General features: G+C 41.7%; 1 protein-coding gene across 1 annotated transcript in view; it reads right to left on the minus strand.

Annotated features, from left to right (window-relative positions):
• DYNC1LI2 (dynein cytoplasmic 1 light intermediate chain 2) overlaps window positions 1-18,402 on the minus strand; it is a 720,614-nt gene that overhangs the window by 603,484 nt on the left and 98,728 nt on the right. The window contains exon 4 of the mRNA XM_044081588.1: window positions 7,897-8,127. Coding sequence (XP_043937523.1) covers window positions 7,897-8,127 — 231 coding nt within the window. The remainder of the gene's footprint in view (window positions 1-7,896; window positions 8,128-18,402) is intronic.

The raw sequence follows: 18,402 nt of genomic DNA on the forward strand, positions 1-18,402 counted from the left end.
TCTGGGCGCAGTAGATAAGCCAAAGGGCAATGCTGAGAATTGATAATGCTCTGATCCTGCAAGAAATCTGGTGTGTCTTCTGCAATCTGGTCGTATAGGGACATGCAGGTATGCCTCCTTGAGATCTAGAGTCACCAGCCAAGACTCCTTGCCCAACATGGGAAGAAGTTGCTGTAGGGTCAGCATCTTGAATTTTAGTACAATGAGATATGTGTTCAGTGCGGACAAATAGAGAATAGGCCTCCATTGAGTTTCTTTTCTTGGTACAAGGAATAGTCTGGAGTAAAATCCTTGGCCTTGTTCCTTTGATGGTACCTTTTCTATTGCTCTCATCCGTAGTAAGTTGATGACTTGCTTTAGAGCCTCTGACTTCTGGCTTGGTGGAAGGTTTGGCATTCCTTTCTTTTTTGGTAAAGTGTGGAAATGAAACCTGTAACCTTTGTCTATTGTTTGCAAAGTCCATTTGTCTCCTGTAATGCAATGCCAGTTTTTTGAAAATAAAGCTAATTTTCCGCCCAAGGGTGCTTCCAATTGTTCCCTGGTAGGCGGAATCAGAGCCAAGTCATTGTGTCTGTCCAGTGGAAGTGGTTGCAGTCGCAGCTGTAGAGGTACTCCTCTGGTTGTCAGGTTGCCACTGACGGCCCCTGTAGGCACCCCTTGATTGACCTCTGCCTCTTGGGCGTCTATTTCTGCCTCTTTGTGCAGTGGAGGTGTTTGGAAAGGACCAATTCTTTGAAGGCCAATTTCTACTGAACCTCGGAGGTTGAACCTGCAAAAAATCCTTGACTGTTTGCACAGATTTTGCTTTTTCCTCCACTTTTAGAACCTCCTGTGCAGGGGAGCCAAATAAACTTCGTTTTTCCATAGGAGCATCTAGTAGCTTAGACTTGACATGGTCTGGCAAGGATTGCTCTTTTAGCCAGGCATGTCTTCAAATCACTGCTCCAGTCATAGCTGACCTAAATGAAGCCTCCAGTGCATCATAGCCACATTTTAAAAAATGATTACTGACCTGCTGAGAATTGTGTACCAACTCCTGCAGGGACTTACGGTCTAAAGGTTCAGGAGAAGAAGAATTTTTATTCAGCTGATCTAACAAAAATTCCTGGTACTGTATCATGTGAAATTGACAGTTTAATGCCCTGGCAGAAAGAGTAGCAGATGTATACACCTTTTTACCCCATCATTTCTAATGCTCTAGATTCTCTTTCAGAGGGGAGGGGGTTTTTGGCAGATGCAGCTGCAACACCCTTAGGGCCCTGAGAAATGGTTTCTGGGTCTGCAGCGTGGGCCTTGTACAAGTGGAAATGAGAATCCAGGACCCTGTAGTATCTTGTCAGGTTTGGCAGGGGCCGGTGCAAGAGAATCAGGGGCTGAACAGGCATCATTGTATGCATCATCAACAACTGATAGTACAGGTGGTATGGCTAAAGGCCTATGCTGTGGTAAATGTAAAAAAGTCCTTAACCTTTTTCTAGAATCAGAAAAATCCTGACCCTGCCATTGGAAATGTTGCCTCATTGAATGAAGTGTTTCCCCAAATGAAAATTCCTCTGGGGGAGAGGCAGAGGGAATGGAGTCTTCTGCATCCGAATCCTCATAAGTTGAGTATGGGCCTTCCTGATGGTCAGGTAAATCTGATCCATCCGAGGAGTAGTCAGAGGAAACAGGTTCAGGGGGTTCAGTTCTAGGCCATTTTTCAGGAGGGGGTTGTGAGGCCCTGTCTGGGTGATTTTGGGATCCCCTGATTAAAAAAATGAGGTCCTCAGCAAGGCTGAGAATCTGAGAACTTGAAGAAGGTCTGTGAGGAGCTTTTGTAGGTAAGGCCTTGGAAAGTTTAGCTGCTTTAGCCCTGGAGAAGGCCTTAATAGACATAGAAGCAGGGGGTCTAGCTGCCCCACGTGCAGGAGTAGAAATGTCCAACGGGAAGGTGTCGGACATTTCTTGAGTGCCTGCTTCTTCGGTTGGAATTTCTGTAGCAGACTCAGCCTCTGAGGCCTCGGTTGTCGGAGGCATGCTAGCGGCCGAAGGGAGGACCGAGGACTCAGTTTCGACCGAAACAGAGACACTTGCGGTAGGCCTAACCGTGGTTTCAGCCGAAACCGCGGGCCGCGAATGTCGGTCCTTTTCCTTGCGCTTTTTAGCTAAATGTGTAGTCGGAGTCTCCGGCATTTTATATGCAAAGGCTGGACCAAAAAACTTTTCTGCAAACTCCGACCGACGTCTAAGTGTCTGTCGGTTGAAGGAGGCACAGGCTAAACAAGCCGATACGTCGTGGTCTGGGCCTAAGCAAGGAAGGCAATAAGAGTGGAAATCCTTATGAGGTATTTGTTTCCCACAAGTTAAACAATTATTTATTTTGTCTGACATCGGCTGAGGCAAGAAAGAGTCCCCAACGGGGTACTTAGCTTTTTAGAAGTCTTCGGTAGCTGAAATCTCTGGATCTGACCGACCGGCACTTGCGAACAGCTTCTGCTTCGGGCACCGCACGGCAAGAAAGACTGAGGAAAATGGCGTCGGCTGACGCCTTTATACCCCAGGAGCTATGACGTCGGGTGAAGTGCGACATCAGCAGAGGCCAGACCCAGACTTTGGAATCGGGCCGACCGAGGGCTGCCTGAGGCAGGACAACCCATATGTTATGACTGCAGATGCATCCTTGGACATCCTAGTGCTCTCACAATCAGTCCTGCAGGAGGAGCTGGAAAAACCAAAAATAGCCTGTACCTGTTGTCTCAGAAATATTACCCTTTGTTGAGGTAATGCCACGATCTGAGAAATTGTGTTCAAATGTGTTCCTCTGAATTCCAAATTCTGCACAGGGGTTAGTTTTGATTTTGCCAGAGTCACCGTGATACATTACAGATCCTCAAATCTTTTGGGCATCAAAAAAAACCAAAACAAACATCCTGAACAAAAAAATAAAATAACCACGACACAGTGTCACTACAAAAGCCACTTTAATAACCAAATAAAACCATAAAAAACTAAGCGCTTTCGCCCAGTAAATACAGGGCTTATTCAGAGTAGTGAATACAACAAACAACTTTTCTTATTGTAATTAAATCACATGGTTTGTCCAATTAAACAAAGTTTCCTTAAAGGCCAACACTATTATCTAAATTATTAAATTGAATATATTTATTGGTGTAGACAGGCGTAGGATAGGTTAAGTTTTTTTTTTTTCATTCCCAACTTTATTTTGTATAGCATGAATATAAGGTAATAGTTTAGATAATAGTGTTGGTCCTTTAAGGAAACATTGTTTAAACTATTACCTTACATTCATTCATTCTATATAAAGTTGGGAATGAAAACAAAAATAAATGAAATCCTTAACTTCAACCAATCCTACGTCAATCTACACCAATAAATATATTCACATCAGGGAGATTCCTCCTGGGACTTGGAGGTGGAAGGGAAAAGGGACTATAACCTCTGGAAATTATTTTTAGCACCCAGGGATCATTTGTTAAAATTTGTCCAAGCATCTGGGTGCAATGATAGATGGCCTCCGACTGCCTCCACAGGAAGGCAGTTGGGCAATGCTTCAAGGGCACTAATGGGGCTCATCAGAAAAAGGTTCTCTGAAGCCCCAATTTTGCAATCCCTGTTTTCCTCTTGGGTGGAATCAGTTATTAAATCCTCTTCCCCTGCTTCTGGATGAGGACTCTTAAGGATCCTAGAAAAGACCTTAAGAAAATTTGGCCCAAAAAAATCTCAGCGCCTCACTGGTTTCTTGAAAAAGACCTCTGGGCTAGAAAATTTGATTGCTACCGCACACCAGGTCTTTCCTTCCTATTCATTGCAGGTGTCTCCTTAACAGATGGTCTAAAAAAGATGAACCAAAGGGGAAGTTGATGAGACACCTTAAAGGGTTCCGCAAACCTGCACAGCTTCATCCAGACATGTCTTCGGATGGCTATGCCTGCACCAGCTGCTAGAGAGGTGCTCGCTGCAGCGTTAAAGATTAACCTCATTGAGGAATTGGCTATAGAAGAGAGTGATCAACTGGGGAGATACCTTCTTTAAGTCTTCCAACAAGGTCTCTGAAAGAGCTGGTGAGCTCTTTTACAAAGTCTCTTTCTAGTGTTGTGAAATGTGTCAGGTAGTTTAATGCTTTCAGTTGAAAGGTAGCAGAGGCACTTTCCATACCTGTACAAAGCCTGGGACACTAGGGATAAACAGTAGTGCTCCAATCTCTCAGAACAATCTCATCAACAGGCAAGCCCTTGCTCCAATTAAGTCTGTCTGAAGGAGGGCTTAAATATTTATCAGCTCGCTTTGGAATGGGATACACAGTGTCAGGCTCCTTCCACACCTGGCGACAGACTAGGTCAATGAGCCCATACCACCAGTGGGGTCAACCCAGGACGTAGATGTACCCACCAATACAGCCTCCAAAATAGAGACTCCTCAGAAAAGGGAGTTTTGGAGGACCATACACCTTTCTGCTTTCCAAAATGTCACCGGAGACATCTCCAGGTGGAGATCTTGGGGATCCCTCTCCCTCAAAGTCAGTGTCCTCAGTTAGGGACTCCAGCAGGGAGTCTTAGTGCCTCCTCTTGCACATTTTCTTACATGTACCTCCCCTGTGGTGTGTTCAGAAGAGCACCAGTACTCATCTGTCAATAAAATGTTTGAAACAAGGACTGAGTATCAAGAGCATTTTTATTCTGATTTTCATTTGAGAAACCCTACCTTCCACAGATAGATCCTTCAAAGCAGATCAAAGGAACACAACCCCAAACCAAGCGAAGTAGGTTACTATGAACACAATAAACCTCCAGGAACAGCAAGTGGATGCATTTAATTTTTTTTCTCTTTGTGACTTCCAAACACCATGGTTCCTACACTTGCACAACTTGAGGCTAGGTCTTGGCAGATGAGCCATTTTTCTCTACAGAACTGTAATAAATAGAGCTAATAACCATTATAAAATTGCATCCATTGCTATATCTGTGAGATTATACACCTACAATAAAAGCAAAATATTTACTTCACAGCTATAAAACGTTACACCTATAACATCAAATTAAGACTGCCATCCAATAACATAGTTATACAAAGAATCACCAATATTAAAAGCACTCTCCATTTTAACGAAGTCTCAACAGGTTAAACAAGCACCACATCAACAGCAGCAGACCACACTTCATATTTTTGAACATTTCAAAGCTTTCAGAAAGCACTCCTTTTTTAAAGCAAGCAAATATGTGGAGATGAAGAAAAATCTACGCCTCAGCATCTTCTGCAGAAATCAAGAAAAACTATTAGACAAGCCAGCTACAACTTTTCTAAATGCAACCACTATATTAAAGACTTAACACCCTGGTGTGTGTGTGTGTGTGTGTGTGTGTGTGTGTGTGTGTGTGTGTGTGTGTGTGTGTGTGTGTGTGTGTGTGTGTGTGTGTGTGTGTGTGTGTGTGTGTGTGTGTGTGTCAAGAACCAAATGCACAGTAATAAAACCACAGTCCTACAAAATGTAGGACCCAAAAATTACTCTAACACTACAAAAACAAAGCTTTCACAATGCATATACAAGATTAAGTGCATAATTCTGCAGTTGCAATTTACTTTCAAGTCTAGCAGACTACTACAGCAACAACATACTACTACTTCTAAACAAGTCTAAAGGATCTCATGAAAGTAGTATTAAGTAGCATTCAACAGATGCTTAGTTCTCTCATGATTCACAACAGACACACATTCCTAACTTAAAAGTATTAAAGACTTTGACAATACAATACTGAAGTGTGTCAATGTCACAAAGATCACGGACATTTTTTCATGCGACAGGACCATTCAGTATGTATATTACATTTCCAGTATATGGTTATTTCCTTGTGCAGATTTTACGTACAAGAATAATACCCTTAACTTGATCATTTGCTGTAGCCGTCTCACCATGCAATAAGATGAGCAATTACATTTCTGTTTTGAAAACAACATTCACAGGAGCAGCCTTTTGTCTAATGTTTTAGACCTCTGAGAAGCTGGTCTGTTCTCTTTTACTCCCCGAGCTATAAAGCCTTTCTGAAGTATGCTGCTGGACAAACACCTGGCTCATAGCTAGAAATTTGTTTCCAAAAGAAAAATTCAGTTGTGCTAGTAAGCAAATGAAACCAGTTCCAACTTTTTACCCAGGTTGTTGAGCCATCTTCAGTACTGAAGGCACTACCATTTACTTTAGAGGCAGCAGTAAAGCCTTTAGTAAAGGCATTGATGCTGACAGAGCAGCACCAGTACGGACACCAAAGTCAAATCATCCACCCAGCCACATCCTGCTTCACACTATGCTAGTTCTGGATGCAGAAAGATTCTACACCTAGACTGGAACAGGGTACATTTTCCTGTTTTCTTCTTTTACCGGTTTATCAATTGTGGGGTACTGCACACATAATTTACTAGAATGTGATACCCAACCTACTGCTTGCAAAAACGTTGTTCAGCAGTCTTAAATCATTAAGTAATCAATATTTATGCTTGCCATACAGATTAGCTGGGCTAATAATCCACAACTAGGTGTGGGTAAATCCTGATATACCTACACCCAGTCACGGATTATAGCTGTTATACAACAATTTTATAAAAAAAACATTTAAGAAAGGCAAGCAATTTATTTCTTAATGACACTGTAGTGTTCCTCCACATTTTTCCTGTATACTGATTACTGCACATGCATAAGGGACTTATGTTCCCCAGCTTGCTCAGTACAGTGCAGGAGAAGCAACGAAGGAGAATCCCCATTGCTGTTTTTTGTAATTTTGTTTTTTTCAACTGCAGAGATTTTCCGAGGGACAAGGCAGAGAGACAAGTAAAATCAGGTAAGCTTTTGATTGTTTAGTTTTGCAGAACATAACTGATGTTTCTTGTATTTTGCTATGACCCTCAGCATATACCAACAGAAAGTCTGGTCACAACAGTACTTCAGCAGCTGAACTTTCTATTAGTATATGCTCAATTTACAACAAGCACACTGGTTGGACTGTCCAACCTGCATGCTCATTTTGAATATGAATGCAGAAATAATATTTATTATTCCACTAAAAAAATGGCAATTCCAAAGTCGTGTGTGTAAATTGCACATCAATTACTTTGACCATCCCCCCTAGGAATTAATACAGACAAAACACAACGTTTCCATCCTTTGGATGAGATGTTAACCTGTGGCCCCATCTATCCCAGCTGGTTGTAGTTCAGGTGGAAGTAAAAGACATCATGGCACTTACTGCAAAAGGATGGGGAATTTCCCCAGTGCCTTGGCAAATTTTCCCTATTCTTTATAAATAGTACCTCAGGTCTTCCCTGGAAACAAAAGATACAAGAGACAGTCAACAAAAGCAAATACAAGTGATATAACACACAACTTCTGAATTCCTAAAACACCACATCATCAGCAATTTTCAGAGAGATGACAACTTTCCAGCTATGCAGAATCCACCATACTGCTTTTATTTTGCTGCAACAGCTGCTGCTATATACAAGTTAAGTTGCTCCTGACCCTTTTCTGCTGTCAATATTGACTTGTTTGTGTCTTTTGGCTTTTCCCAGTTAGGGGTCGCCACAGCGGAACTCTGGTACGCTAATGATTGGCAGTAGATTTTTACGTGCTGGCTTGCCGGACCTAACGCACAACCTTCAACGAAGGAACGCCCATTCAAGCATGTCACCACACAGAAGACGCTCTGAGAATCGAAGGACAACGTCTAACTATAAGGCGACAACGCTACTGCAGCACCACCACCGCAGTATGCTGCCAATATTGACTATGTATTAAAATTAGAAAGGTTTCTACAAGTCCTGCTAGCCTTTTTATTACAGTTGCCTTAGTCCTCCTTCCATAAAGGTGGAAAAACCGCGCACCATGATGTCACAGCTGTTTGTTTCACTTACATTTCTGTTCCATCTCCCTCATCTCCTCTGGCTGTACTTTTAGTTTGTCGACATGTTCACGCAACACACTAGCCCATTTCTGAAGAGACTCCATGATTGTCCAAGGTCTAGACATATCTGCTACAAAGATAGCTATGGTTTCCTTGAGAGAATCGGCTGAAACTGCAAACTTCAGGAGGCCCTTATGGTACAGGTCCCCATCAAGTATCCACACATTACAGCGAGTCTGATCTATAGGACAAAGTACAAAACATGATTAAGTAACAAGTTTACAAGGAGTCTGAAACTTCATATCAAAAAGTGGCTGCATCACTGTATATAGAACAGTTTAATCAAAGCACTGTGCGATCTCCTCAAAGCAATTTGTATCCCACAATTTTTTCCCCTGCTTTTTTCTGCAAGGATGGACACAAACCTGATGGAGAAACAAAAATCATGCTCAAAGTTACTGCAATTTTATATTTGTTGCTAGCTGGCCAGACAGGACAGCAAAATTCTAACACATGGCATCACTTTAGACAGGGAAACAATATTCCAGAAGAATTACAGCTGCATCATATCAGTGCTAGCTTCATACATCAGAACATGACACCTCCACTGAAATGGTGCATTCAAAATGAACACGCACCAAAACACCATCAGCATCCCCAAGCTATATGGTAAGATTTGTTGTGCAGGCTTCTCACTACTGTCAAAATAAACTTTGTCATTCAGAAATCACATAAGTGCAAAAACTGAATGAAATTCCGTGTCTCTGGACTCAATATGCAAACATGCAGACTATTTTCACAGACATTTACACATATAACACCTAGCTATTACATCACGGACATGCAGGTACACAGACTAATATTGCACATAATTAGAAATGCATTTTACCACTTTTCGAAGTGAACACTTACTTGCATGGGTTAAGACATTACATTGCTCCTTTAACAAAGACATTTGAGTATTGCACTATGGACATTACAGTATTGCACTATGGTTAATTTACAAATTTGCAACATGTACTGCACTGAAAGAAGAGATTTTACTGCATTGCTACTGCCCTAGATGGCCTATAAGTTACAGTCATGGTGAATATTGTACTAAGTATTACAGGAGACTGGTAAATCAGGTTAATTGCATAATTTGAGGCAGTTTCTGCTGACCCAGGTGGCCATCATGGACTGTAGTGGTTAGTAGAGTTCAGCAGCCTGATGACATTAGGGAAGAAGCTGTTCCTGAATCTCGTAGTTCTGCAACATATGCTTCAGAAGCACTTTACATATATGACAGATGCAAGAACAGTCTGCAAGCAGGGAGAGTGCAGTCTAATTATTCCTCTGGCCCTGCTGAGACATCTGGACAAGTACAAGTACAAGTTGTGGATAAGTGGTAAGGTGGTCTTGATCCTCTTGGCTGTCTACCACTCTCTGGAGGGATTTGCGCTCAGAAGTAGAGCAGCTTCCATACCATACTGGGACAGACATGCAAACTTAACAGCTTTTCACTTATACTCTTGAACATATGTACACCACAAAAGCAACTTCAAACACATTTTACTACTTCTCTTTGAATAGGTCATTTGGTCTGAGCAAATTAAATGATGAAAGGAGTTCTGAAGAAAAAAAATGCTAGACTGCCTCTGGCTCACGGAAAGGCAGTAGATAATCAAAATACGGGGAGTTACCTCCACAGAGAGATGCCAGTCACCAGTGAACACCCCAGGATTCTGTGCTGGGACATCTCCTGTTTGGCATCTACTTTACCAAAGTAAAAGCCAACACCAAATGGCTATGGCCGACTAATTTTGCAAATGACTGCAAGCTAAGGAGCAGTCACTGAATTCCCAAATGACAACCGTTCTGCAGGAAGGTTTGTCCCAAATAACTGGTACCAAAAATCATTAACAAGCTAAATGCCAAAAATGCATTACTGTATCATTTGGAAAGTCACCTACCCCATGCAACTACCACATTGAAAATACATCCCTGAGAGCTGACAGTTGTTCGGGATTTAGAAACGTATGTGGACGGTGACCTAACTTTGGACATGTATCTACTGGTGTCAATGTCCTATATTGTACAGCTTATAACAAGACTGTCTAGATCTTGGGATGTTACTGCCCCCCTGTACGCCACCCTCATTAGGCCAATCAAAAATAATGCCTCCTTTGGCACTTACCTGTACAGACACATGCAACAACAGCAATGCCCAGAGATATCTTGCCAAAAGGATGCAAGGTCTTAACAACATGTCCTGCATGGACTGAAAGTCCTGTTACCATACTTGGCATCCTATAGACCGTTAAGAGGTGACCAGTGCATGGCATACAAGGCATTCTCAGACCCTTACTAATGGATTTACTGCACATCAGCAAGTCAAATGGCATCAGAAATACTTTAAAGATCAAAACCACTTCTGCAACACCAACAGAATGGTTTGGAGGGACAGGTGTATCTCAGAGAATACTGCTGCTCTGAACAGACTCCCCACCCACATAATACAAAGTCCATCTTCAAGCATAACTTAGATATATGAATGGGAAACAGAAGATTTATCCCAGGACTGCCCCCCATACCAGTAATGGGCAGAAACAGCTCCTAAATACTTTCTTCCATGCAAGGGTCTCCTCAAATTATCTATGGTACAAATCAGTTATTCTCCTTAGTATGGTAATATATAAACTGACCATGGGATGGGGCAAGGCCAATATAACCAAATGGGATAGGTTACTTTGAGCATAAATAGGGAAACTGGCTAGGCTTAGAATGGCCCGCAAGGGAAGCTAGCTTAGTACTTAACTGTGAACCTATAAACTGAACGTGCTCTAGGGTTTAAACATTTTGAAACCAAAAAAATCTGTAAGCAATGCAAATAAATACTCAGTTTATACTGCTGAATTTTCATAGCCTGTGATGTCCCCCTCTGGGCCAGTAATCAAGGAGTATGAATCCTCACCACTGACACCAGTGAGGGACATTAACATGGAACAAAAATAGGTACACACAGTAATTCCAGATACAGCTCTGCATCAAAACACAATTTCTCTTAACAGCACACATGGAGCACTCAGTCCAGGGTCTGGGTTTCCCTCTCTCTCTCTCTCCAGGCAACCCCAATAAGACTCCCAACTGGCACAGCTGTAGAGTTTTGACCTCAGTAGACTGTCCAAGCCAAGTCCTCCAACACCCTCTTCTAAGACCAGTGCTCTGTGTCCCTGCTCCAAGTAGCTGACGTACACACACTGATTTAATTTGTGTACACACACACACACACACACACACACACACACACACACACCTACCTGAACCACACATGAAAAAGGCCGATATTTACTAGCTATTCCCCAGATTTACTAGCCATGTCCCTCTGCCTAAACTATAAAAGTTAAGTTACTGCCACCAGACGCTCCAAAGCCAGCTACTTTTAGGGTCTAACAAGGGTACCCGATTATACTGAGTGAAATTAATATCAATACAAATGGTAGTGTTTGACCAATGTGGCAAGGCTCTTAGGAATGGCCACAGTGTTACCAAACAATACTACAAAAGGTTAAAATATTCTCTAAAGGACTAGCCACAATGAAATGTTTAATTATATTTAATAAAAAAACATGAAAATACTGAATATCTACAACAAACAGTTTCAATCAATGGAATTAAAAATAAACCAATAGATTCAGACATACAGAAAAAAAATAGTACAACTATTCTCACTATATTTTCCTGACTGATCCAAAGAATTACTATTTCCTAGTTACTTACTAAAGCAAAGCAAGATGAAGTAGTTGAGTGATCAGTCTATGTAAAGTTACAAAAACAGACTTGAGATTTCTGACTCATCTGGAATTAAAACATCATTTTAGTCCTGGACAGGACATCACACACATCTGGTCATCTGACTTCTGGTTCCCATATCACCCACTTTACTATCAAATGAACCAGAACCTAGCATACAAAATGTCAATACACACAAAGCTTTGCTAAGATCTGTTGCAGCTTCTGGAAATCATAAAACAAAATTTCAAACTTCCACCGTTCCAGAGTAGCAATTAATTCACTGCTAAAGACAATACAGAAGGCTTCCTAGTACAGACAGTCTGACTGCATGGTGAACTGCGAGATGGTTTATTACCAAGTAATTTAATTTCAAACTATTTCCCAAAATTAGCTGGACTGAGATCAACCTATTCTCTTCCAGTATAATCTGTTACAATGTATTCTGTTGGTACATTTAACACAAGCAACTTTACAAACACATTTTCAACACAAGCACCTGTACAAAATCAGTCTGAAATAGAAATGACAATTCTTTACAAAATTCCAGCTAGCTATGCTGGCATACGTTACACATCCATTGCCCTACTTCTCCTGGTATAGCTGGCAATACCTCATACTGTCAAAACATCAGTAAAAGATATTGCACATATTCAACTTAACCGCAATTACTTTATTCAAAAGCTTCTATCAAGGGTCACCTGCTATAAACAAAAGAGGATGCAATGGGGAAAAATACACAGCTGAACGAGCAGACACCTTTGTCTTTTTCATTCCCCTGAGGAGAAAGACGAGACAGTCCTCCAGATTTCAGATGTACAATTAGCCAATACCATTAATTAAAAGAAAAACATCCCAAAATGGAGATGGATGTATGCTTGCATCTTGTCCAAGCATAACAACTGCACCTGTGCAACAACAACTTGGCACAGCCAGGACAGCTTATCTGGATAGCAAATAGTGAAATTGAGTGTGTGGAAGCACACTACACTAGCTGAGAAAATAAAAGGAAGACTGTAGCAGAGTACACGCACACAAAGTTCCTCCACCTTACAGTGCATTTGAGATGAATAGTGTTAGTAAATGTATAAATATGTTGCCAGGAAATGCAGAGAGAAATTGGAGAAGCAATGCAGACTATTTTCCAAAAGCATTAAGCCAAAGCTACACAAGTTAAAAAGCAAGGAATCTGCTACAACTGGGCTAATAAAGCACAACAGAAATCTGACTAAATGTAAGTGGGCCTGAACTAAGCAATTCATTCAAAAGATAAGACTTCAGAATTTTGAGCTAACAGCAACCATTTGTAACACCACAGCAGCACAGAAAGCTCAGATCTAAACATTATTATCTTAAAAAAAATATACAAATGAAAACTACTTGCATAAAAGAAAAGGGAAAGAAACAGGCATGGCAGAAACCAAGCGCCACATATTGTAAACCCAAACTGGCTAAAAATGGATGCATCCAAAAATTAGAAGAGCTGACCAACACTTCTAGGGAAGGAAAGAGGCTTGACACATTTTTCCAGATGCATCACATTGCGCAAGCCAGAGAATCCGTATCAAATAATTAAGTACAGCCATTTAAAATCTTACCATAACAGCATATGGCCTGCTGTTCACTGCTGCCGTACCCACAACCTAAGGGATGTCTTGCTAAGACTAGCCCAACATCTGTCCAGTACACCAAAGCCTTTAGTACATATAGGTGCTGTACATGCTACCCACGCAAGGCACAGGGCATAAACGTGATGTACGAATGCACACACTCAGAACGGATAAAAATCTCAGGAGGAACAGAATGTCCCTAGGGACAAAGGGAAATATATGCATCTAGAAAGAAAAAGAAGAGCCCCTCTGCCGGGAGGACAAGAACAAACAGGCCAGAGCAAAGGTTGCAGGAAGGAGAGAATGAATAAAACATAGAAGAGAAGGGCATATACTGTTACAGAAAGATTTTACACAACTGTACTATATCCCTTCCACATCAGTGCTGCAGTATTCATAACCTAAAAAGAGAGCTCAAACGCTCATGAGGAAACCTGGGAGGAGAACAAAGAGCCCTTCAGAAACCCATGCAGAACAGCCCTGGCAGTAACATCCAACTTGTAATGGTTAGTGAATGTATAAACAGAGAAAAAAAGTAGCAGTGTCAAGGATGGAAGTGGTAGCCAACCCTTTGAAAAGCACCAGAGGCAACAGGCCTGGCAGAATGAGCCTTTATGGAGGAAAGTATCTGCCATGAAGAGAAAAAGAAATTGCCTTGGAAATCTGGGAAGAAATAGCTCGCTTAGAAACAGCCAAATCCAAAGAACTGGGATGAAAGGGAACAAAAAGCTGTGCATATTTACAAACAACTTTACTTTTATCCAAATATCGGAGCTCTATGCAAACACAAGGTGTTAAGAACCTTCTCAATGGCAGACTGCGGAGAAGGAAAAAGGAAAGCAGATGAATAGACTGATTTATAGGACAACCCATTCACTACCTTGGACATAAAATAAGGATTAGTACAAGAGACACCTTGTCTCTGTAGAAAACAGAGAAAGGAGAACAGCCACAAGAACCTGAAGTTCAGACACTCTCCTGGGCAGATGTGAAAGCCAAAAGAACAGTCTTCAAACTACAATATTGCAAGGAACCTGAGAGAGAGGCTCAAGAGGAGCCAGAGTCAATTTTTCAAAGTACAAAACTCGGGTCCCAGGAAAGCAGAATAAGCTTCCTGGGAGGACTGACATGAAGGATGCCTTTAAAAAAATTGCTTAACCTCAAATCTAGAGGCCAGAGGTGCAGTAGAAGGCAGACAAGCAGAAATTGCTGACAGGTACGCTTTAACTAAAGAAAATGCTAACCCAGTAGGAAGCAGATCACACAAGAATGAATGAATGAATGAATGAATGAATGAATGAATGACAGGAAACTCCATAGACAGGGGCACCAGACAGAAAATATTTTCCATTTGGACAACTGACTTTCTGACTTACATCACTGTGGTACAGTGATGCATGAAAGGAATTAATGAAAACCCTGAGCTAAAGGAAACCTCCCATCCCCTGTCTGAGGCGTCTGTAAGCGCTCTTAGGTCTGGATTGAAAGCTGAAAAGGAAGCCACAGGTTCAGTGAAACCTGATGAATCTACTACTGAAACTCAAGCTCGAGAAAGGGAAGGAAGGGCACTGCGAAGTCCAGGAGGGTGGCAATGTAGAAGCCACACTGACTTGAAGTACCACTGTAGCTTTCTCATATGTAGCCTGGCCAGAGGGAGCCTGGGAATGGTGGAAGCCAAGAAACAGGACCCCTGGAAAGTCCATAGCCATAACGGAAGCCAGAAGGAGAGGAAAAAGGCAGTGAGACAGTGTCTAGGGGCAGGTAGATATGCCAGCATGGGGATGGGCTAAAGCCTGCAACCAAGGAAAATGACGTGGGATGGCATCAGAGCTGATTTTTGCAAGTTTATGGAGAATCCCAGACTATCAAGGAAATAGTAAACTGTAGATCCTGAAGGGCAAAGCAGACAACTGAAAATGCAAGGAATAAACAGAAATGAAAACTTCCTAAAAGTAGAGGTTTAGGATTATAAAGGTAGGCATGCTTGAGATCCAGAAAGACCTGGGATAGAAGAAGGGGGGAACAGGCTGAAGAGGCAGCATTTGAAAGGAAGGGATCTTGAAACGATGTTTAACTGGGAAAGATAGAGAACTGGTCGCCAAAAAACAGTGCGCGTTGAACATGTACAGTGGATATAAAATGTTTACACACCCCTGTTAAAATGCCAGGTGTTTGTGATGTATAAAAAAAAAAAAGTGAGACCACAATAAAATCATTTCAAACCTTTTCCCCACCTTTAATGTGACCTATAACCTGTACAATTCAATTGAAAAACAAACAAATCTGCTAGGGGAAAGAATATAAAAAATAAAAAAAACCTACAATGAGCTGGTTGCATACATATGCACACCCTTAAACACTTTGTTGAAGCACTTTTTGATTTAATTATAGCATTCAGTCTTCTTGGGTACACATGCCATAAATTAGAGACTCTGATTAACCCCAAATAAAAGTTCTGCTATCCTAGTAGGATTTTCCTAACATTTACTCAGTTGCCTACTACAGCAAAAGCCATGATTCGCAGAAAGCTTACAAAGCATCAAAAAGGATCTCATTGTGGAAAGGCATCAGTCAGGAGAAGGGTACAAGAAAAATTTCCACAGCATTGTCTACACCATGGAACACAATGAAGACAGTCATCAAAAAGTGGAGAAAACATGGGACAACAGTGACATTGCAAAGAATTGGACATCCCTCCAAAATTGATGAATACAAGATGAAAACCAGTCAAGGAGGCAGCCAAGAGAGCTACAGCAACACTGAAGAAGCTGCAGGAATTTCTGGCAAGTACTGGTTGTGTACTACATGTGATAATCTCCCATATTCTCCATATGTTTGGGCTATGGGGTAGGGTTGCAAGACAGAAGCCTTTTCTTATATAGGAAGACATCCAGGCCTGGCTAAAATTTGCAAAACAATATATAAAGTCTCCCAAAAGCATGTGGGAAAATATGTTATGATCTAATGAGACCAAGGTTGAACTTTTTGGCCACAATTCTAAAAGGTACGTTTGGTGCAAAAAAACAAAACAAAAAAATAAAATAAAAATTTTGCATCACTAAAAGAACACCATCCCCATGGTGAAGCATGGTGGTGGCAGTATCATGCTTTGGGGGTTGGTTTTCTTCAGCTGGAACTGGGGCTGTGCCTATTGGGGGAAATATGTGCCATCAACTGTGGTGCACCATATCCTAAACATGGGCAGAAATTGACCACAGACTGTACTCTACATACTGGCTAATCATTCAGTGGTGTAAAAATTGGCTCTAGCTAATTCAGCCGCATCAGTAAAGGTTACCAAAAGTAGCAGGTTATTTGCCTAGTCACACTTGAGGACTCTACCTATGCCAAGGACCCATACTCATGGTTGGAGAGGGTTTATGTACCCCCTATTCATAGAGTGTGCCTGTCAAACCCAGCAGGCCAAGATGAATAAGCTACTGGCAGTCAATGTTCAACTGCCTTTGTCTGGGTTACCTGGGATAGCATCAATTGAAAGATGGAAGCAAAACCAAACCAACTTCTCCAAAATGAAAGGAGTGACATACAGAAAATAGGGTCACTGACAGGATGCCACTCGGACAGTAGAAGACACGATCATAGGAAAGGTAACTGATATGCTGTACCTGAAGGCCAAGGTGGAAAACAGCGTAGCAAATTTGTTTAGCTTGAGATATTGTCCATTACCCTGGACAGCTCAGAAATGGTGTGGAAGTGTGGCGAGTCTCCTGAAGACACCGAATAATGTCAGACTCATGGTAATCAGACTTCCGAAACTTTACACCAAAAACGGCTCTATGCCTCACAGTAAGCCACTCAATGGGGGGGGGGGGGGGGGGGCATTCAGACAGCAGTCACAGTAACTCCTAGATTAAGTGGGACAAACATGAGTGCATATTAACTGAATGCTCAGTATCAAGAAAAGGAACAGGATAAACTACCTGGGTCCATGTAAGTGAAGCAAAAAGAATAAAAGAATTCTGCAATAGTCATTCTATCTGGCAAAGTGTGGCTAGCACATAGATTGCAAGGGGAGACTCACAATCACTTTCAAGAGTAGTCAGCAAACAACTCTGGTAGATGTCATCCTGCTCAGAAAAGGGCACGGAAAAAAAATGCTAACATCCACAGCAAAACATTTGGCCCCCACCATAAACTACCGATGGCCATTACTGGCTGTAAGCAGTGGTCAGAGAAGGCTCAGGTTAGAGAAAAAAGGTCGAAGCCCTGCAAGTTGACTGTAGTGAAAGCACAGGAGTTCAGTGTTGCAGTACCACAGCATGGAGAAAATAGGTTCAGCTGAAGAATACCTAGGAGAAAAAAAAAAAACATGCGAGGACTAGAGAAATGATGCAGAGCCAGGTATGACAATAAGATGCACAAGGAAAGCTGGTCAGAAGTACAGGGTGTTACCAAAAGGAAGGCATGCAGTTAAAAGTGGGAGATAAACCAGACAAAAAGGAGTACCGGCTGGCTTACAAAGGCTGAGAGCAGTAAAAAGCAAAGAGCAAAGCAACACAGAAAAAACTACCAGCATTTGAAAACTGGTTCAGCAGATGGCAGAAAGCTGCATCAGGTTGCAAAGCAATGGCAGAAAAAGGCAAATCTGAAAACATTCTTTAGTGAAGGACAGCAACAATCTGCTCATCAGTCCAGATGAAACCAAAGGCAGATGGAAGTAGTACTTCAAGAAGCTCATGAGTGAAAAAAAAATCCCAAGGAAGCTGTACTGTCCCATGCACAGCCTTCAAGAAAATATAAATACCTTGCCACTGCATTTACAAAGGGCACTAAGGAAAACAAATTCAGGAAAGCTGTATGTTCAGATGCAGTTACAGTAAATAGAATTAAGATAAATGGGCAAATTAAGGGGAGAAACCATGCTAAGGGTACTCATGGTATGAGAAAGATACATATCAGATAAATGGAAGTTATGTATTCAACATAACACTAGATCGATTTTCTCTCTGGTTCAACCTGTAGGTTATCAGATCAGACTCTGAAGAGAGACAAGCCAATTCTCCAAGACTTTAGCTGACAAGAGTCCTGCGTCCTTTACCCACAATGCCTCACTCACCCAGAGAACCTCAGTATTTGCCCAATGCCTCACCTGAAAAAACACCAGCCTAAAAGAA

This window comes from Protopterus annectens, chromosome 8.part1 (genome assembly GCF_019279795.1).
Source record: "Protopterus annectens isolate FY-2018-M chromosome 8.part1, PAN1.0, whole genome shotgun sequence".
Taxonomy (NCBI): Eukaryota; Metazoa; Chordata; order Ceratodontiformes; family Protopteridae; genus Protopterus; species Protopterus annectens.